Source organism: Leptonotus elevatus, chromosome 6, assembly GCF_054856555.1.
Source record: "Leptonotus elevatus isolate MCC_2025b chromosome 6, RoL_Lele_1.0, whole genome shotgun sequence".
Lineage (NCBI taxonomy): Eukaryota > Metazoa > Chordata > Actinopteri > Syngnathiformes > Syngnathidae > Leptonotus > Leptonotus elevatus.
The window spans coordinates 19526020-19549190 of NC_141244.1; the positions used below are offsets into that span (position 1 = coordinate 19526020).

At 39.3% G+C, this 23171-nt stretch overlaps 1 protein-coding gene across 3 annotated transcripts in view; it reads left to right on the forward strand.

Annotated features, from left to right (window-relative positions):
• Positions 1–23171, forward strand: part of rftn1b (raftlin, lipid raft linker 1b) — a 79184-nt gene that overhangs the window by 19504 nt on the left and 36509 nt on the right. For all 3 annotated transcript variants that reach the window (XM_086078272.1, XM_086078275.1, XM_086078274.1), the window contains one exon: positions 18303–18480. In XM_086078272.1, coding sequence (XP_085934398.1) covers positions 18303–18480 — 178 coding nt within the window. The remainder of the gene's footprint in view (positions 1–18302; positions 18481–23171) is intronic.

Sequence of the window (23171 nt, forward strand, 5' to 3'; positions counted from 1 at the left end):
TCCCGGACCACCCAGCTCCCCTCCCACCACGTCATGTTTAATGTGATTTATGGGCAGAAATAACTACACGGACGCTTACTGACCACTTCATTTGGTACACCTGCCCATATCATATTAAAGCTGGAGTTAACTGTATCGTATCGTCGTTGGAAAAAAATCCTTTCGTAACTGGTGTTAATCGTATTGAAATGGAAGTAAATCATATTGTAATTTGTAATTAAAGGGAATTTTGAGAGAGTGATATTGTAATTGGAGTGAAATGTATTCTGGTGCAATTGTAAATCATTATATTTTAGCTACAGTAAATTGCATTGTAATTAGAGTGAATTGTATTGCATCTTAATTGGAAAGAATCGTAACCATAATTGGGATGAATCATATTGTAACTGGAGCTAATTGTAAAAGTGAATTGCATTGTAATTGGAGAGGATTCCATTACATTGTAATTGGAAAGAAACATATTGTAAACTGGATTCAATTATATCATAATTGGAGTCAATTGTATTGTATCATAATTGAAAGAATTGTATAATCATTGTAGGGAATCATACCGTAACTGGAATAATCGTACTGTAGTCGGAGCAAATCGCATCATATGGTAATTTGAGTGAATTGTGTTGCATTGTAATTGGAAAGAATCAAATAATAATTGGAATGAATAATAACTGGAGTGAATTGTATTTTAATTGGAGTAAAATGTATTGAAATTGGAGCAAATTTTATTACGTCATAATTGGGGTCACTTTTACTGTAATCGGAGTGAAATTGTATCACATTTTAATTGTAGTTAACTCCATAAATGGAGTTAATTATATCGTAATTGGTAAATCATAATATAATTACAGTGAACCTTTTGACATCGTAATTGCAGTGAATTGTACCGTGCAGTAATTGAAGCAAACCATGTCAAAATATAATTTGAGTGAATCGCATCTAAAATAATTGAGGATAATTGTATCGTAATTGGAGAGAATCGTATCATATCGAAATTGGAAGTTTATTATACGGTACCAAATTTGGAGCTTGTGGTATCACATTGGTAGTGGAGTTCATTTTGTACTAGTTTAAGCAGAGCGTACCGTATCACACCAGAATTTGAGTTCATTTGATCTTATCGTAATTGAAGGGAATCGTATCACGTCCGAATTGACGTTCATTTTATGATGTCACATTAGTGTAACTTTATTCCATATGCATTTCAACTGTTTCGTACCGTTGGCAGCGTACTGAGAACATGTCCCTGTTATAAACGACGCCGCTAATTACCACAATAATGGGCAATCAGGCCTGACTAATCGAGCCCAGATCCTCAGCAAGAGCAGCATGCATGACCTTGAAAAGCAACAGAACAACTTTTTCTTCACCCGGCACGTTGCTACCGTCACTGCAGCGCTCGTACATAATTGATGAAAGTTGCATATCATTAACGCGACTTGAAAGTAAGACGGATGTAATTGAGCAGATGTTGGCATGTGGCCAGCGTATGCTCATTCGCAACTCGCTGATGTAAACTGCAGCGTGCCGTGGATTTCCTCTGCATTTACACTCGTAATCTTTCTCCGAGGTAAAATTCAACTTTCACACAGTGTGTAGTTTGTGTGTGCGTGCTTAACAATCTGTAATACGGTTGTGTGTTGTTTTTATTTGACTATAAACAAATAAGTTATGGTCAATTTATGTCATTTTTAGATTCTTTTTTTTATTTCTTCACCTCCCATTTGATATTTACTGTAAACTACGTGTAAAACAAAGAGAATTACCACATAAGTGTGTTGTATTAGCTTAATGCTAATATACAATGCAAAACGCCAAAGACAGGCTAACGAATAGCATCTATGTGGAGTTATTATAAATCTTTAAGCAGGCAGATATTTGAGGACAAGCAGTGCATCACTACTCAAAAATATTACTGCAGTTAACTGAGGCACTTGCAATAGCTGTGAAAGTCTTCTTCGTATAATGACATACACTGCCCCCGGTGGCCAAATCAAGCACACTAGAAGGAAACGCTATGAATTAATCATGATACAGAAACGGTTTAATTCTTTACATTCTATTTAATGATGTTTTTACTGTATTTTCTTTAATAAAGTACAATTATTTTGGGTGATAAGTAAAATCGTTTTTCCATTCATTTTAATGGGGAAAAATGACCACTTGTCAGTTTTTGCATTATTATTAGGGCTGCAACTAACAAGTATTTCAGTAATCCATTCATCTGTCGATTATTTTTTTCCGATTAATCAATGAATCGGATCAAGATATATCATTTTTTTAAATTTCCTTCCCTTTTTTTAAAAACAGGACCTTATTTCAAATTGACAGTGTACCAAAATAACACAACGTAACGTCACGTAACATTGGGGGCTCGTCCGCGATTTGAACACGGGACCTCTTGCAAGGACGACAGAAATCTGAGAATATTTACTGTTGAGGAATTGAAATTCCGTACATTTGGACAATTAAGAAAAAAATCCAAACAATGTATTCATTATCAAAAATAATTATTGATTAATTTGATAATCGATTAGTTGTCAATTAATTGACGAATTTTGACATAATTTCCAATTATAAATATTGTCCTTTAGAATTTTTGTGTGAAAAATGGTCAAAATACCAAAATGGCCAAGTGTTTTTTTTCTTCTTTTTTTTCAGATGTATATATATATATATATTTATATATATATATAGTATGAGTATTTACTGATTCTCCCGTAACACCTAAAAACGTTAGCTTCAAAGCAACGTTACAGCAGGCTCTTCATTGTTTTGATGTCGTCCCGTCAGATTTGGTGTAAATGTGAGGTGCCGGCGGCGAGTGGTACGGGCGCACTGCATATTCACTTGCCGTTCTTTTATTCCCAGCGAGGCCGCTGAAGGGTCCGCTGATTGAGGCGCTTTTGCATGCACGGCGCTCTTTGATTGCCGCCATTTGTCGGCGTGATGAATTTGCGGACGCGCAAGAGAGACGAAGAGGGAAAAGCAATCACAGTTCACCTTGCAGCGGCTGGCTGCCGCGTGGACACATTTTTTGCCGTTTGACGCCGTAATGTTCCAACGCGCCGAGCTTGGTCCGACTCGCCTGCATGACGTTGCTGCCATGTTTGCTTTCACTGTCTGCAGTATGCGTCGTTCTCTGGAAGAGAAACCAAAGGTTCTTTAAGTGCACTTGAAACACAAACTCAGGCTTGAAACCCCAATTTGAAACTATAAGCCTTACTTAAAACATGAAACATTAAACTTGGCTTGAAATCCTAACTAGAAACCCTAACTAAGACTTACTTCAAACCCTAATTTTAAAACTTAACCCTGGAAAGTTGAACTTACTTTAACAGCTTTAGATTGTAACGCTAATTGGAAACCCTGACTTGAAACCCTTAACCTATTAAATCAATTATTTGAAACCCTAACCTTTACTTCACACCCTATTTCTGGCATGACACACCAGACTTGGCTTCAAACCCCAAATCACAACTTGGCCTTGATACCCTAATTTGAAATTCTAGCCTGCTTTTAAAATCCTTACCCTGGATTAAGTTTCAAACCTTAATTCTGTCTTGAAATCATAAATTGAAACCCTCAATTTGGCAAACCTTATTTGAAACCCTTATCTGAAACCTTAGTTTGAAATACTAAACCTGGCTCAAAGTGGCTTGAAACCCTCATTTGAAACCTGAACCTTGAATCTATTATTTGAACCCATAACCTTTGCTCTAAACTCTCATTTTAAACCCCGTGCCCAACCTCAAACCCGAATGGCGACTTGAAAGCTAAAACCCCAATTTGAAACCCTAACTAAGTGAGTCTTGAAACCCTAATTTGAAACTCTAACCTTATTCTTGAACCTCTCAAACCCGAACCTCAAACCCAAATTTAATCCCCAGTATATGCAAGGTAGGAAATCACCCAAACTCTCCAAAAATAAATCACACACTTGTGATAATAAATAATAATAAATTAAACGGAAAATGTATTTCCATGAAGTTAGCCTGCGGGGTAACGAGATATAAAACCCGAAAGAAACTAAACAATTAAATGTAATAAATGAGCAGAGAGAGCAGATGAATCTGCATCTGGTGAGGCAACGAGTCGCTCGATCCATCATGAAAAAAACTCGAGCCTCTCAAATTTCACTTCTCTGAGATGCCTTTGTTTATCTTGTCAGCTTTTTTTTACCAGGAAAGACCACCTGTCGCTCAACGGGGGAGGTTCGGGCCCATCTATAATTGGACTTAATTACCTCTCATGAAGCCGGGTGATGGATTGGCCACGTCTTCCTATTAGCATACGCTCCGGCTCGACTTTCGTTTTCTGAGACGTCACCTCATTAGGCGCGCTCGCAAATCGAAACGGCCCCCGAAAAAATGCTTTGATATTCGCCAGCCTTTTGTTGTTTTTATGCTGCTAAAAGCAGGCCAATGTCGGTTTAAGGGGGGCGGAAGTGGTGACATTTTAAAAAATTCTGTTACCGGTCTATAAATCGCGGAATGGTTTGGGTCCTGAATACATTCGAGAAGTGCTGATTGAATATAAACCCAGAAGAGATCTGAAGTCTACAGACTCGGAGCAATGAGTGCAATACACAGTACAAACAAAACAAACAAATACATTCAATCAATCAATTAAAGCAAACATGGCGAAGCGGCATTCAGCTGTTACGCCGCGTTCAAATGGAAGAGACTGCCAACGGAAGTGAAATCAGCTCAGAGTGTAAATGCTTTTTAAGTCCAGGTTAGAAATAATACTTTTTATATTTTCCAATCATTTTTTACAGTACTGTCTTTTAGTAATTTTACAAGCTAACTTTTATTTCTGTCCATTGCTTACTGTTCAACTATAAAGAGATAAAAGTTGATTAGAAGTCGACTGACGTCATTACTTTTTATTTAGCGCAGTCCAGCGGCCTCCAACCTTTTTTTTTTTTTGGTTTCAATTGACAAACACACACCCTTAAAATTGCTGGGTCAAAATTACCAATTTGGGTCAAAAATTGGACTGACTCGCTACTTGGGTCAAATTAATTTGGGGGATTATTTTATATCCCCCCCCAAGAAACTTGGGTCGGGTATTTGAATGATATTAGCTGACAGATAAATGACCAAAGTACTAAAATGTGGTCCAAGCGGGGTTTGAACCCAGGTACTCCGTGGTGGAAGGTAATTGCTCTAATTATTGAGCGAACGTGACCTTTTTGAAATCACGGCTAATGGCGTATTTATTTTGAAAAGTGTCATCTGATGCTGAAAACTTGCATGCATTTTTAATCATTTCAGTGAAACTATAATGCATTTCTCCATATGGTAGTCACTTGCAGATCACGTAGCATAACGGCCATGGATATATTTGCAATGTACAGTCAAGGGTGTGATTTGAACCCGCGACCTCCTGGTTACTAGACAATGCATTCTGGAATGGAATCAGACTATATATATCTGAGGAGGCGTGAATTTTTCAAGCAAGTGGTGTGAAACGGAAGTATCACGTGCACGGCAAAAAAAAAATGTGGAGAATAAAAACCACAATAACATATGTGGGAATGCTTCAGCACTACAAATACAACCCGAGAACTCAAATTTCAACGGACAAAAGTCGAACCTTTGAACACCAGTGACAAAGCATTCCAAAAAGTACAATTCGACACTTTGTGTCCTGGAAGTGAGGCCACCCAAAGAGTAAAAGACAATTGGACCGTCAGCGTTTAATAGCTCGGCAGCTAGATAAGAGCGAGTGTTGCCTTCCAGACTCGAGGCGGTAATCCAGTAGATTCAACATGCTGACTTCAAACCGCGGCAAACGGCTCACTGGAGACCCGGCTCGGTTCCGCAGTCGGGAGCAATTTGCAAGCCTGAAACCGTTTTCACACCGACGCTATTTTTAGACGCCCCGGCGAGGTGAACGCGCTCGCTTGAGAAACGTTTCGTCGAGGCTTCGGGCTTCTTCAGACACACAAACGCTTTTTTGCTTCTTTTCAAGTGACCTTCACTATATTTTCTTGGGGGAAATATATTGTGCTTAATTGTCGTTTTAGGGATACAGTACCCTCAAGGTTTGACTTGTGCCCTTTACAATTGACATTTTACTCCTTTTTTTTTTTTTTTCTGGAGAGCTCAGTATTGTTCATTCGGTAATTTTACCGATTTGACATGTCATCATCATTGCTCTCTTTTTTCTTTTTCTTTTTTTTTTACTGCTTTTTAATCTTGGTAAAGATACAAAAAGCCTTTTTTTATGTTAAATAATTTGAGTTGACTTAATTTATAGTTAATTAAATGTATGATTGGTTGCATCTGCGTAATTAGTTGCATATGGCGAGACTGCGCTCATCTACGAGCAACACTATTGTTTGTCAAATGTAAATAGTGAGGCACGGGTTTGCTCCGCCCATTTCTGTCCATCTCAGGTGGCTGCCATTTGTCCTGCACCTCCACCTGCCGTCGACTGAAATTGATATCACGGCAGGAATTTTTGGTGTCAATTTCAGTCGATAGATAGCAAGCAGGTGGCTGTACAGGACAAAATGGCCGCCCCTGGAACATTACAACATGTCATTTATCCAAACACGCAATAAACTCTCGTGAAGCAATGTCAGAAAAGAAACAGGAAGTCAGCCATTTTGGTTTTGGCGATCATTTGTCGGGTTATTATCGTGGGTCCTTCAAAAATGAACTTTCCCTCGTTAATGTGTCTGGTGGTTACACATTTGAAACATTTAGACAGAAGGGCAAAGGTCATTGCGTCTGGGTGGAGTATGGGGGCAAAAACGACAACCTAGACAACAAGACACGTTTAAGTCATGTCAGAATTCATCGTGTCATTTGAACTCAGAAAACATAGCAAATGTTTAGAATTCTGAACGCAAGCAGGAATGATGAGATAAATCGAGTCTGCAGAAAGCACATAAGGCTCATTTTTTCCGCTCGGTCAACAATTTGCGTGTCCTTGAGGTACTTAGCTTAGCCACATCCTGGCCGGGGACGTGATGCTAAATAAGAACAGAGGTTCTCGGGGTAAACAAGGCATCTAAATGCTAATAAGGCTGCTTTCTCTTTTGTGCGGGCATCATTGAAGACACCTAAAGCCAGCCGGGAAACCGTGGAGACGTCCACCGGCTAAAAATCAGCTAATTTTCTCCTTGCTCAAGACCCAAACGTCTTGTTTTCAAGGCACCTAAGTGCCAAGGCGGCTTGAAACTACCTATAATTTGTTCAGCAAAAAGCTTTTTAAAGAGAAGGATGCTCAGGGATTAAAGTGGACCTCCATCTCAGGAAGCGAGTGCATTTTGTCTGTCTTCTCCGCCGCTGACAGTTGCCAAGAGACGGCGGGAGACGAGCGAGGGGGTTAGACGAGGGCTGGGGGGCTTTTTTTGTTCCGAGCTGCATCGCACACAACTTCCTGGTAGTCAAACACGCCGGCATGAGTCAAATATCACATGTTCTGCTTAAAAGGCAGAGCTTTGGCACCATTAGCATAATTTGGATGTGGAAACGCGACAATTACACTCTCGGGGCGTTGAGGCGACGCTGCAGGTCGTCCATTAGGTGCACTGGATTGGTGGGTAATTACCTTGTCATCCTTAAAGACAGCAGCGAGGGCAAACAAACGACTGTGTCTTGGGGCTGAATGATTAAAAAGCGGACATTTCACACAACGTGATCATGTGATCGCGAGAGCGACTGACTGACCCGGGATCTGTCGTGTCATACGTGCCATCTCCCTGCCATCCTGCCAAGGTCAAAAATAAGGAGCAGCGTGCTACTCGTGGACAGGCTATGCTAACCAATGAGCATGAAGCTGCGCCTCATCTTTTGTGACATTCAAGTGTTTTGAAATGAATTCAGTGGAACCAGAAGTAGAGTTAAGGGATTGAAATGGAGCATCGGTCATTTCCCCCAAAACACGATGACATATGTCGTATGCTTTTCTTTTATGTCATTTTTTTTCTTCTCCCTCTCCAGGCATCACCAAACAATCTGCGCTTAATCCAACTGTTACATTAGTGTTCGTGGCTCAACAATAAGGAAGAGTCTTGGCAAAAATGACGTAAAAAAAATAAAGGCTTATCTTACGTTTGAAACAAAAAACAAAAAACATGAATGATTCCCAAGACTTTTGGAATACGGGCTGACATTTGCCGTAAATGTAACATGTAACAGAGCATTTCAGAAAAAGAACATTCTAGCAACATGGTAGTGCTAGTGTGATGGTCTGGGGCTGCTTTGGTAGTTCAGGACATGGACGACTTGCTGTGATTTATGGAGCCATAAATTCTGGTCTTTACCTGAAAATCCCGAGGGAGAATGTTTGTTGTCCGGCCATCAGTTCGTGACCTCAAGCTGAAGTGCGCTTGGTTTCTGAAGCTGGACTTGAATCCGATTGAAAGGTTTTGCATGACCTTTAAAAGGCCGTTCATGCTTGGAAGCCCTCCAGTGTCGCTGAAATTAAGCAATTCTGCAAGGAAAAGTGGCTCAAATGATTTCTACAAAGATGTGAAAGATAGAAAATGCTTTACGTCAGTTCAGTTCTTGCTGCTTGAGAGTGGCCCAACCAGTTATTAGGTTTTGGCAAGAACTTTTTCACATTTGGCCTGGTAGCTAAATCACAATTTCAAAACTACATTTGATGTTTACTTGGTTATCTTTGTTTGATATTTACATTCGTTTGAGGATCTGAAACATTAAAATGGGGAAACGATGCAAAATGTAGGAATTTGAGAAGAGGGCAAATCGTTTTTTCACGACAATTCCTACCTTTACTTTTCATTCTTGTATTCGAGAAACGGCTTTTAATGTTGAAACGGTCTGATATCGTTCTCTGCCACATTTGTAAAAAATTGTTACAGTACATTGTGAATATTGCACTCAAATATCATGGAAGAAAATGTGAAACGTGCAGTGAGATTTTACTAACGGAAAATACATGCCTTGCCCCGGTAAAAGTTGGCAAACGCCGGGCCTCGAGGATGTTGAAGACACGGGATGAGCGACGATAGCCTTTTATGTGACAAAGCGTCTGAGGAAGTGTTTTGACTTTCACTTGACATTCCTCTAGTGCGGCGCTTGAAATGTCAGCGCCGAGGCGGCTGTAGCGACTGCCTGCCTGTTTCGTGGCTTCCTAAGCGAAGGGAGACAAATGCAACATGTCACCCGGGAACTTCTCACAGAGGGACTGATAGACAGAAAGACAGACAGAAAGACAGACAGACTACCTGCCTGGGAGATGCTCAATGTTGGAGTGCTCTGGAGATTAATGTCAGGATTTACTGTGCGTGGTGTCACCATCTAGGAAGTGTGTAGGAACGCGGCTGATGAAGATGTTACAATCTCTACTTAAAAAAAGTAATAAAATAAATAAAACCTATTTTTTTTTTTAACATTAAATATAACTCTAGTTTGAAACCCTAATTTAAAACCCTGAGTTTTTATTGAAGCCTGCAACCGTAACCCCGTCTTCAAACCCTAGTTTAACCTTCAATCTGTATTGAAACACTTATTTGAAAGCCTAAATTTAAACCCTACTTTGAAACCCCAAACATGGCTTGAAACCCTATTTTGAACTATAACTGAGGTTTAAAAATCTGAACCAATCTTAAATCCCCAATCTTCAATTGCAACCCTTTTTGCAACACTCATTTGAAACCCTAACCCAATTTGAAACCCTAACCCAAATTTAAAACCATAACCTAGGGTTTGACTTATAACTAAGACGTGAAACCTCCATTTTACACCTTGATCCCTGATTTGAAACCAAACTAACCCTAACCTTAACCCTAACCCTTCAAACCCTCAACTCAAACCTGACTTTGAAACCCCAAACATGGCTTGAAACCCTATTTTGAACTATAACTGGGGCTTAAAAAGCAGAACCAATCTTAAATCCCCAATCTTCAATTGCAACCCTTTTTGAAACACTCATTTGAAACCCTAACCCAATTTGAAACCCTAACCCAAATTTAAAACCATAACCTAGGGTTTAACTTATAACTAAGATGTGAAACCTCCATTTTACACCTTAATCCCTGATTTGAAACTAACCCTAACCCTTGAAACCCTCAACTCAAACCTGACTTTGAAACCCTAACGCCGTCATCTCGAGACACTAATTTGAAAGGTCCAACCCTGTTTTGAAAGCTTGGCTTTGAAAGCCTCCTTCTGGCTTCAAAACCAGCAGATTTTTGTAGAGCAGCAGCAGTGTTGCAGTGAAGAGAGTCCACGGGGGGCTTTGGAGTGGCAAAGACAGAAGCTGCGGGTCTCCCACAGTGAGTAAAGGAGGAAAGATGTGGAAGAAGAAGGAGAAGTACGTAAAGCAATCTAATGGGAGGTGAGGGTGAGGACGGCCTCCATGTTTTCGGGGGCTAATGACGGCAAAAGGGGGCCACCTGCGGGGGGTCCCCGTAGGTCTGTGAACCGGTTTTAATTGGCCACTGAATAACAAGACGGTGACTTCACGGGTAGAAAAGTCGAGTGTGAAATGCCAATTACAGCCACGACTTGATGCAGTCCGGCATTCAATATTCATGTGCCCGCTCACACCATGTATTACGGTACTTACTTGAAATAATGGCACATACAGTAGGTTTCATATTAGAGCTGTAAAATTGTTGAACCGCAGTTTGTTTTTGAAACCCTACTTTGAAAACTAATCCAGGCTTGAAACCCTAAATTCACACTCTAACCATGTCTTAACTTGAAACCTCAATCCGGTCTTGAAACCCTACATTTGAAACCCTAATTCTGATTTGGAAGACAGATGTGAAGCGTTGCACGAGCTTTGAGGCTCTATTTTGAAACCCTACCTATTCCGTCTCAAAAACCTACTTTGAAAACCTAACGTCATTGAAACACTAATACCAATTTAAAACCCTACGTTGAAGCCCTGTCTTGAAACCCTACTTTTAAATCCTAGCCCAGACTTGAAAGTCTAACTTGGAGCCCTAACCTTTTCTTGAAACCTTAATTTGAAATCCTGACACCGTTTGAAACCCATATTTAGAAACCTTCATTTAGTCTTGAAACCCTAATACTAGTTAATACCATATCTTGAAAAATCAACCCTTTCTTGAACCCCTTTTTTTAATTCTGAAATTGAAACCCAAAAATGTATCTTATTAAAAAAACAAAAACAAAAACCCTACTTTGAAACTCAGACTCTGCCTTGAAACCTGAATTTGATACCTAATCCTCTTTTAAAACCCAACCTTAACCCTAACTCTGTCTTGAAACCCTAATTTAACCCTAGTTTTAAATTTTAAACTTTTAATCTCTAATTTAAGTGTGAAAGCCAGGCTTGAAACCTGACATGGAAACCCTACTCCTGGTTTAAAATCTTAATCTTTTTCTGCTTTGAAATCTAAATTCTGTTTTAAAAACGTATATTTTGAATACTTAAACTGGTCTTAAAAACCTTATTTGAAGGCCCAAACCTGTCCTGAAACCCTGATTTGAAACCCTACCCTAACCCTATCTTGAAACCCAAATCTCTAACCCTAACACTTACCTTAATTTAGAAACCAAACCCAGGCTGAAAGCCTAACCTTCATTTGAATGCCTAACTGAGGTTTAAAACCCCAATTTGAAACCCTACCCTTCGTTTGAAAGCGTAATCACAGTCTTGAAACCCAAATTTTGTGTCCCATGTGCGTCTAAAACAAACACACGTCAGACCTGCAGACTGTCTTCATTTTTGGTGGCAGCGGGGCGGCTAATGGATGCCAGCCGATTTTTCTCCGCGCATGCAAATGTCTCTCCCGGAGGCATCGTGCGCGTGAATATTAATTTCATATTTACTCATCTATTTTTAAACCTGCTGAGTGATGGCGGCCTGGCACAACCAAGGCGTCAAAGTCGATTTGATCTAACGCCGATTGTCTGACTTTCTCGCTTTTGAGGATGAAATGTGCTGCTTATTGTTACATTTCTTCTGCCACCTCCAGTTACAATTTATTTAATATTAGTTTTAGTTTTTTTAATATGTGGAGCGTTTGTCAAGTGCAAGATAAAAAAAAAAAAGATGACTATGTATATGTATCGTGTAGCAATGTGAACTACAATTCCCAAACAACGTATTTCTTGTATACAAAATGAAATAAATATATTTAAAGTGTATCATGAAACCTCATGTATAATATTAACTGACAAATATGAACATTCTCGCTATAATTATAGTTAGCTTTAGCTTTAACTAAGATGTCGTTTCAGTTCGTTTTTTTTTTTAAGCATTTTTGTTTTTACTTTATTTCATGAATTTATTTATTTTTTACTTTTGTCTTGTTATTCCGTGCACAATGGTGCCCGCGGAATGATGACACTCAGCACACCAGCAAGAACAGTGGTAGGGTTTTAAGGCATCCTTATCATTTCAAATAAGGGTTTCAGACTTTTCAAATGGGTGTTTGTTATTTTATTTAGTTATTCCTTACTAGTTCATTATTATTAAGATATCAAATTGGACTATCAGACAAGGTTTAGTGTTTCAATCCCGACTTTGGGTTCAAACAAGGGTTGGGGCTCCAAATGAGGGGTTGAAATATGGCTTAGAGTTTCAAATTAGGGTTTCAAACTCGGGTTGGGCTGTCAAATTTTGGGGTTTTCACGTCAGGCATCACATTTCAAACGAGGGTTTCAACCAACAGTAAGTAATTAAGTATGGTAATTAAACAAGGTAAGGGTTTAAATAAAGAGGTTCAAACCAGGTTTCGCATGTCAAAATTAGGGGTTTCAACCAAGGGTTTTAGGGTTTCAAATTAAGGATACAAGCCAGAGTTAGTGTTTCAAGTTTGGGTTTCCGTTTTGGTTTATGGTTTAAAGTTCAGGTTTAAAGTTGTTCTCTTTTCAAGTTGATCAGACTAATCTTTGAGAGGATCAGATGTCATTAAAAACGAGGAGTCGGCTTTGTTGCCGTGGCATCAAAAGACCTCCAGTGATGTTTGAAGCTGCCCGATAAGGTTCCTGATCAATAAACGTCTACCTCAGAACAAGAATGACAAAATCAATGTGATTCTTGCTTTGACACGAGACAACAATCTGGGAGAGTTAATTAAAAGGGAGCGCTGACGCTCTTGATTGAGTGGAATTTATCCTCAGGGACAAGAGAAGAAATAAGGATTGTTTTTTTTGTGCTTAATGAGGTTCTGGTTTTGTTTTTAATCCTTTCTGCGTTAAAACATTAAACATGTTTCATCATTGACTTGTTACTGGATGTGTTTCAAATGAGTTTGAGTGCAGGTGTCAAGTCTTGTTTAGGGTTTCAATTTAGGGCTGTAAACCAAAGTTAATGTTTCAAATCAGGGCTTTAAGACGAGGTTAGGGTTTCAAGGCTAGTTTATGTTTTCAAATTAGGCTTTCAAGCCTGGCATTTGGTTTCAAACAAGAGTTACAGCCGTTGGGGTGTCAAGCCTGGTTTAAGATTTCAATTTAGGGTTTCAAAGCAAGGTTAGGGTTTAAATTCAGGGATTTTAAGACTGGGTTATGGTTTCAAGTTAGGGTGCATTTTCACCTTCCTTGGTTTTCTTTGGTCCCCTCGGGTCTCCTGACGGCGGTGTTCGGTTTAGGTGAACGGTATGAGATTTTTTCTAATAGGTTTTTTGGTGAGCTAACAAATACACGCACGCACGCACGCACACACGCACATACACATACTCACCCACACACACACACAAAAAAAAAAAATATATATATATATATATATATATATAAAAAATATATATATATAAAAAAAATAAAGAGCAATGATGATGACATTTCCGAATGAACAATACTGAGCTCTTAAAAAAGAAAAAAGGGTACATTTTCAAACCAGGTTTAGCACAGGGCTTCAATCCTGGATTTGAGTTTCAAACAAGGTTTAATGTTATCATTTCAGCCAATATTTGGGTTTCAAATGAAGGGCTTATGACAAGATTTGGGTTTTAAACGATAGTTTCAAGTCTTGTTTGTTGTTTTAAATTATGGTTTCAAACAAGGGTAAGGGTTAGGGTTTCAAAAGCCAGTGTTAGTGTCTTAAATTTGAAATTCAAGCATGGGTTAGGTTTTCCAAATTGGCTATTGGTTTCCAACCAGAGTAAGAATTTCGAGTTTGGGTTTCAAATCTGTTTTAGGGATTTGTAATTAAGAATTTGAACTGGACTTAGCGTTTCCTTTTCCAAATTAGGATTTCAAATCAAGGTTTGTTATAAATTATAATTTCAATTCAGGGTTACGGTTTAAAATCAATGTTAAGATTCAAGACGATGGTTAGTATTTCAAATGAGGGCTTTAAGCCTGAGTTTAGAATTTCAAACTAGAGATTAAAGCCTTGTTTAGGGTTTAAAATGACGGTTTCGAGAGCATTAACATTCACCTGCTCCTGCAGGCAGTTCATTTTGCTATTCGTCCATTGATATTGTCGGTGTTGTTTTGAAAATGTTTGCTCGGGAAGTTGGCGGTGGCCACCTGCTCCCAACCGCCTCGGGGTCTTCAGGGTGTAAATGGGTTTGCATACATACAGTATGCAATTCACACCGTGGCAGACCACCGTGACTCACTTGTGCGTCCGCCGGCAGATACGCCGAGCAGATGTTCTTTTTACACATTTGCATAATATTTATTTTTGGATGCACGCGCCATGAATATTCACACCGCATGTATTGTTCATTGTTTTCATCATCAACACTGTTAATGGATGTTTGTTTCTTACCAGCGCAACCGAACCGGTCGTGAACAGAGAATTTGGTATCTGCCATTGGTATGACTTTAAATCACTACAATCTTAACCTGGAATTTGGATATACACACCCAACAAAGCATCTGAAGTGAATGTCAACATAAATAACAATGTCACAGTACGTAATATCAGTGCAGACAAACGCGGCGGGTGGCGTCATGCCACCTCCAGGTCCAATTTCCTTCTTAGATTGTTTGCTGCCATCTTTGATTAGGAGCTCTCACTCCATCAGCCATTCGGAATCCAAGCCCCGAGGCTTGCGACGCCGTCCTCATGGTACATCCATATAAACAACTCCCCCCAAGCCTTGCTGTGTTTAATGCTCCTGTCTGACTCTGCGCTAACACAATTTCACGGAAAACCAATTTGTTGCCTGTCAGACAGAAAAGCGTCTATTTTTGCTGTTATTTGTCATAACGCCACTTTGTTTACTTTGCATGCTAGACGCGCCAAAAATGGCTGGCACGTCCTGTTTTTCATGTCTGCTTTTTTGTTGATATCTTGTACAGTGTTGGTGGTAATGCACTGCACACCATTAATTTTGATACTAATAAAATGCAGTATTACTATTTTACCTGCTGTAATCTGGATAATGCAAGTAGTTTTATGTTTTACCTTTCTTTATTCTTTGGCTGGCTTTTTGCCAACCGTTGACATGTTATTGGACGAAATAATAATATATATATATAAATATATATATATACATTTCTGCGAGTATGTGTATTCTGGTGATATGTTTTTTTATTTTAAGGGTTCTAACATGACCGCCTGAAACTTCAACATACTGCAGGTCTTACACTATAAAAAAAAAAAAAGTTGTGTCAAAAATAACCCAATTAGGGTCACAAATGAACCAATCCATTACTTGGATCAGTTTGACCCAACATTCTGGTTGTTTTGTAGCAAATTACCCAGTTTTGGGGATTGTTTTGTACTAAACAATTTTATTTTGGGGTTTCTGTATACAAAACAATCCATATTTTCAGGTTAATTTGTGCAAAACAACCAAGAAAGTTGGGTCAACTTTACCCAAGTAGTCTTTTTTTTACCAAAATTGTGTTATTTTAGAGTGTAGGTACCAAGATTCCACAAGATGACGCCAAAGTATTAATTTGGAATTAGATATAGCTATGGCCTGAGTACAAAAACTGTGAATAAGTGAGATTTTCAGTTAATTACGAAGGACAAAAAAATAAAAAAAATAAAAAATAAAAAATAAAAATATATATATATATTTTTTTTTTTAACGTTTGATTTTTCTGTGGAAAAACATTGTCAAGGTTGCCTTGCTAAAAATATAGAATGCTACAGTTTTGTGAAAAGTAATGTAATCTAATGTATAATGTAGCGTAACAGTCATACGTAACAACTGAAATGCAACATGGCCGACACGTTGCCGTTCATGTTGGTTGCCAACCAGCGAATCCAGAAATTGCGCTTTCGCGGAGACTGTGTGATCTGCGATGATGAAATATAGCGTGTGTGTTTTTAAAAGACGGGATTAATAGCGACTCCCAGAGTGATTAGCGCCCACAAGGGGAAGAAGTGGCCCGCGGCTGTGTTTCCGCAGCTAATTGAAAGTACTCCTTATTTACTCTTCTCAGCTTTTCACTTCCTGCTCTGATCCTCGTTCGAGCTTTCCTCCACCAGGAGTTCTTCTCGCACCAAAGGCAAGAAAACCAAATTAGGGATCACAGAAGGATTAATGCGCCAGTGGTGCAGGAAGATGGAAATGGAGGAGTGGGGGTATATTTCAGTCATTTTCCATAGCGGCCTATTTCTTTGTGTTAATTCCTTCACGCCTGTTAGTTTCCAAAGCGGCAGCATTGTGGTGCAGTAGAACACTGTGATTGAGAAATGGGGGGGGGGGGTGTATATTTTTAGACGGGCGCTCACTTACGCCCCCTGAGGACATCATCCTTCTTCTGTCAGTGCTTCCATAATACTTTGCTTCTTGGGAGGACATTCTGGGATGTCAGATGTGCACTCTTGTCACCTCGCCAGCAGACAACATTTTCAACCTTCTTCAAACGTTGGCTTTACTCAACGTCAGATCAAGGACTTTATTGATGTGGGATAATAAATCGATGTAAATGGCCAAGGTATTGCAGTTGAGGATTTATATAGTGCTCCAATTAGGGCTTGGCAATTATCTCATTCACTCCCAGCCATTTTCACTGAAGCAACGGCTGTTTTACTGGATTTTGACTGATTTTGCCCACAGAATATTGTGTTCTGTTGCCATAAAAACATGGAACCTACCAAAAAAAAGATTAGAGTCTCTTCTTTCATCTATCTGCAGCAATTTTCATCATTATTCCCAAACCTGTTGAAAACTGGCAAAAAGAGCTTGTCGCAACATGGCCCTGGTTGATCTCTTATACTCTACTGCCACCTGCTGGCCGTTTGTTGTTATAACTACCATTGCTTTAAGCCACCTCTTCAGATCAGAGGCGGCATCAAAGCCTTCCGCATAAAACCTCTTGGATAAAACCCCCTATTAAAAACAGATAAATACGTTATTGGGACAAACGTTTTTATATGTTTTCCGTGAGTAAATCATCCTTTCTTTGAAAGAAATGAGAAATTCTGAATGAATAAAATTAAGTGATGGGAATTTATTATTTTCTCACGGCTCACCAAAAATGTCAGAAAAATCTCCCATTTTATTTACTCACTTTGAGATCTGGACCTCTTTATATTATCTGACCTTTTGACATGTCGTCGTTCTGCCTGTGAGTATATGTAAAAAATCATTTCGGGACTAATGAAGTGAAATTGGTTCATTTACTGCGGCACAGCTGATAATCTCTCGTGGCACTGTGGTTGGGAATCGCAGCTCTAAATGTTACCCACAATCCATTGCCGAGTTCTCCGTCAAGACATTAGCAATGGCCTCCCTTCGACCTTACTTTGACTCGAGGCGAAGACGATTTTAGCGCTTCTTAGCTAAAGAGCCTGCTCTCCGAGGCTGAGCGGCTAATGCGTTTTTATTTAACAACGCGGGCTGATTGTGGCTCGTTAGCCGCCGCTAACGCTACTGCTGTCGGACCGCCGAGCCGACGAGCACGTGCGGCGTCAGCAATCAGCGCTGATTGGATTTTGATCTCCTCCGATTAGGTCTGGAGCGCCGAGGCTAATTTAGCAAAACCAACCTGAAGTGAATTCTTAATCACTTTGCTATCTGAATTGCAAATCCTCAGATCTTTTATTTACCTTTTTTTTTTTTGTAGGACAGTTTTAATTATAGTTAACTGATGCTGCAGCTGCAGCTCAAGAATGTCAGCCAAAGACGTTTACGTGTTTCATCAGTTCTCCTTCAGTAATGTGATGATTTTTTTTTTTTATTGTTGTGCATATTAATGAACAAAAATGAATATAGTAATTATAGTTTCTCATTTTATGGTGGCACATCAAACTTTGCTGCCATGCGGCGCCCATGACAATGATGAACAATTGAACACTACTCTTTTGTTTTTTTCCTCTTTTTTTTTTAAGAAAAGGAAATTCCTCCAAAAATGGTTCATTTCATGTGCATGGCCTTAAAAGGCAAAGCAATGGTGTCACGTCCTGTTTTGACAGCCTCTCTTGTTGGTGTGTCTCAGGTGGGACGTCCACCTTGCGTCTGTCGTCGGTGCGAGAGCTGCCGGAACAGTTGCAGGAGCTTTACCAGCAGGGCTTCCTGCTGGCCGCCATCCACCCGTTCATCCACCCCTGCGGCCCGGAGTCCAACAGCCCGCAACACCAACTCTACCGCGCCATCCTGGTCCAGATCAACGATGGGTACGTGCTCACCTTGTTATAGTTACACGCTCATTAATGCTCATTTACGAACCCTAACCCTCACACCCCAAATGGCCGACTTCATGTCCAATTTCCGGATAGACATGTGCTGACTTTAACGTTTCCAGGGGGCGCTATTGAGTGAGTTCTGGGTGGTCTTGATCAGTAGCGTAAAATATACGATTTAGACCAGGAAAGAAGGAATCGCAGAGAACTCTGGGTTCTCATGGGGGACTTGATGGGGAGGGGGGGGGGGGGGTATTAAAGATGAATCAGCAGCCATAAATAAAAAACCCGAAAAGTATTTTAGAAATGGAGTATCGTCTTGTGAGATCTGTTACTTAACAAGCTAATTTTATGCAGTTTTTCTTGAATTATAAAGTCTGAAGTACGTACACTTTTGATGCGTTTAGTACACAAAACGACACAACATGATCAAGAGTCATGATATGGGTGGCGGCAAATTCAGCTCAATATCTAAAATAATAAATCAACAAATGAAGATAAGCGGTTCAGGTAATGGATTGATGAAGAAATAAATAGATAAATATTATACATACAGATTTTTTACTTTTAAATATTGAAAAATAGTAAAATATGTTCATAATACCTCAAATAATGCTATTTACAATCATTTTATACTGCAGACATATTTTTTCTGAAATGGTATTAAATCACCCCCTTGTAAAACGTCACCTTTATTTTAAAAAGAAAAGGGGAAAAAACATACAAAACTTAACTACTACTTTGAGGTAATATGTTCTGACATTGAAGTTGAAAATAAAAGTAATTTAAAATTATTATTTAAAAAAAAAACTTGACAAATATGACTTGCATGTTTTAAAGTCTAAAGATAGCTGAAAAAAAGAAAAAAATTAAAATAATAATAATAATAATAATAAATTGCCTTTGTTCTTTTCTTACATATTTAAATATCTCGAATTGATCCACATGTTGTCAAGTTTGCAAATTTTAAATTTGACGGAAAATTGAGTGATCAGTATCCCGTGGCTTTACATTTGTTCTTCTGTCATTTTTGTTTTTATGATTTATTTTATTATTTTTTTAATTTTTATTTGGAATTTGATGAGATGTGCACCATATTATTTCAAAATACAATTTTAAATAATTTTACATAAAAAAAAAAAAAGTCACACATCTACATTACTGGAAAAAAAGTGACCTAAAATGTGTTTTTCTTGTGTGAAAGCACAAGACATCAAAGGAAAATCTAAGCAGCTCGAAAACAAGACAAGCAAGTTGTACATTTCACTTGACTGACATGGGCGGCAAATTGTCCCCGCTACCGCCCCCGCCTGGCATCAGAAACATATAAAATGTCAACTGTCAAATCCCCCGATGTTCCATTAGGCAGCGATGTGGCGAGGTTACAGTTGAGCAGGCAAAGGCTGATGGGAAGTATTCATCATTACTGGTTGATTGCGAGAGAAGAAGACGTAGACGTAGGAGATTGGGGGGGGGGGTGGGGGGGTGGTGAAATGAGGTCCCCACTACAGAGCAATAGAGGTGAGCGGCCGGCATGAAACGACTCACAAACAGGTGAAAATGTGAAGCAATGTTCTGTGGCACGCTGTGTTGTCATAGCGATAGATTGAGGCCACGCATGGAAGGAAAGAAGGAAGGAAAAAGAAGGAGAAGAAGAAGAAGAAAGGCACCGGAGGGAGTCGACTTCTCCGCCGGGAGTCTTTTTATATAGCCTGGTCGTCGCCTGTTGCAGGAGAGAGAGGCTTTTATGTTAAATGTCCACTTATCTCACAGGAAGTGATGTCACAAAGCCAATGGTCGCGTGCAAAGCCGCCTGTTTAAAAATGTCCGCTCAGATACGCTTGCATATCGAAAGCGTCCATGAACAGCAAACATCAACATCACGTTAACGCAACGTGAATGTTGGGGGGGGGTCATCAGGTGTGTTGACTCAGCAGGAGGCTCCCGTCGACGCCCGCTGGACGCTTGTCAGAGGCCTAAGCAGGCGGAGCTGGTGATGCGCCAAGACAAGAGTTCACACTGCGGGTGTCGCGCTGCCATTTTGAACATCAGCGCCCTCAGGATGCAAAGACAAACAAACACTTGTGTCTGCGAGTTCCCTCCGTATCAGTCACTCCCTCATTCTTTTGGCTCCCTTAACCTCACTTGGTCACTCCCTTCTCTTTGCTTACATGCTGCCGCCCTTCCTCGACTCCATTTCTACCAATTGCTTCCCGACTCCCTTATTTCGTCTTCCACGCTAACTTGCTCCTCCGCTGCCTCCCCATGACTCCCGAACTCTCGAAGGCCGGGTGCAATGTGGCATTTTTTTGTTTATGTGTTTGGTGCTCTTGTTTATGGAGGACCAAAACTGAACTGCCAAAATAAATAAATAAAAATACGATTCTAAAATGTAATCCCAAAATAAATATAAAATATAAATGGAAATAAAAATATATAAATGGAAATAAATAAATTAAAAAAAAATATATATATATATATATATAATTTTTATTTCCATTTAAAAAAAAATATTTCCATTTATATTTTATATTTATTTTGGGGGATTTAATTTTTTTAATCTCATTTTTGTTTAAATTTTTTTTTAATTTTGCCAGTTCAGTTTTGGTCCTCCATAAACAAGAGACAACTATATATATATATATATATATACATATATATATACATATATATATATATATTTAAAATATATATATATATATATATATATATATATATATACACTGCGATTGGCTGGTAACCAGTTCAGGGTATACCCCGCCTACTGCCCGAAGCCAGCTGGGATAGACTCCAGCACCCCCCGCGACCCTTGTGAGGACAATTTTTATATCCGTTTTTATTTTCACTTTCAGTCATTTATTTATTTTTTATTTTGGCAGTTTTGGTCCTACATTCTTGTTGAGTTGATGGGAGCAGACCACACACAGTATATGATGACCTGAGCCTGATTTTTATTTTTTTTATCTTTATGTGTGGAGTCTGTCACAGATAAAACATCTTGTAAGATTTGAAAAATGTTTATGTATTCCAGACCCAACTCCCCCTCTATCGCTCCTCCTCCTCCAACTCCCCCGACTCCCATCACCTCGCCTCCCTGTGCTCCTCCTCCAGATTGAGTCACTCCATCGCTCACTTCTCCTCCCCTTTTATCCCTTTTTTCCTTAACTCCCAATTACTCCCCCACTCTCTTTTTCCTTCTTCTCCCCCTCATTCCTGCACTTTTTTTCCTCTCAGTCCACCACATGGACAATTTAGTCTTCAATGAGCCAAAAACATGCATGTTTTTAAAATGTGAGAGGGAGTCGGAGTACGCAGAGAAAGCCTACGTCAATTCTCAGTCAATTCTGTCGAGTAAATTTGACTCCGTTTTAGAGTCGGCTAATATTTCCACTTGGAAGAGAGTAAAATAAAGAATTGGAAAAAATACCTACAAATCACTCAAAGGTTGAGGATTGAACTAACAACCTCCAGCTTGTGAGAAAGAAGAGACTCTAATCTTTCTTTTGGTAGGTTCCATGTTTTTATAGCAATAGAACACAATATTAAAAAATCAGTCAAGATCCAGTAGAGCAGCCGGGAGTGAAGGGGGTTGCTTCAGTGAAAATGGCTGGGAGTGAATGACTTAAAAGTTTTTTTAAATAGTGAGAGGCTTCAAGCGGTTTAGTGCCTATCCCAGTTGAAGATTTCAGTCAAACTAAACAAAGAGAATTGCTAATTGCGTATTTACTTTGTAAAAAACAACAACAACAAAAAACGCATATCTTTGCCTTATAGGCCACGACAAGAACCACTGGGATAACGAATGGCAGCTATGTGGCGATGTTATTATTTGAACAAACTGTTGACAGACAATATAACTCGTAGGCATGTATTCTTTATCCTCTGCAAAAAGTGACTAGTATTACAACAGCTTAATGAGTAACTCAACAGCAGTTGCAAAAGTCTTATTGGTTTTTCTTTGCAGGATTATATTATACTGCCCCCGGTGGCAAAATCACACACAGCAGAAGAAGAATGTACTGTCGTGGTCTCCTCAATCGTCGACGCCGGATGCGCTGTCGGATGCGGTCTCAACCTTTTTCTGTCCAAATCAAATTACGCCGCATTAGCGCTCTTGATGCCTAGATTGTCTCCAAGGAACCATTTTCACGACTCTCAGCGCATGGATGACAAAATGGACCCCCCCCCCCCAATCCGGTGGCGTGTTCATGCTAAAAGCTTTTCATTTCATCTTTCATTGCTTCTTCTTCTTTGCGCAGTAACATGAGAACACATTTTAAAAAGCGCCATTATGTTAGTGCGTGTGTAAACTATAAGCGCGTATCGCTCCCTGGACGATGGCAAACGGAGCGCGAGGGCGTGAAAATAGATTCAATGGAATGGAATGTTATTTTTTTTTTATGTCATCTGCGCAAAAAAAAAAGGGTGAATTTTTTTGTACTTTAGATAGATAGAAGTGTTTCTTTTTATTATTGTTATTATTATTATTATTTTTTTTTTTTACAAGATGGAAATTGTCGGGTAGAAAAAAAAAAATCCAAGTTGAAATCCACCGCCAAATCTTTTCACAGCAATTCACTTACTCCTACTGTTAGAACGGTAACCATGGCGACCGATCCACAATGCTCTCTCGCCTGACCCACCGAGGTTTTTTCATATTATGCAATTTTTTTTCCCTTCACAAT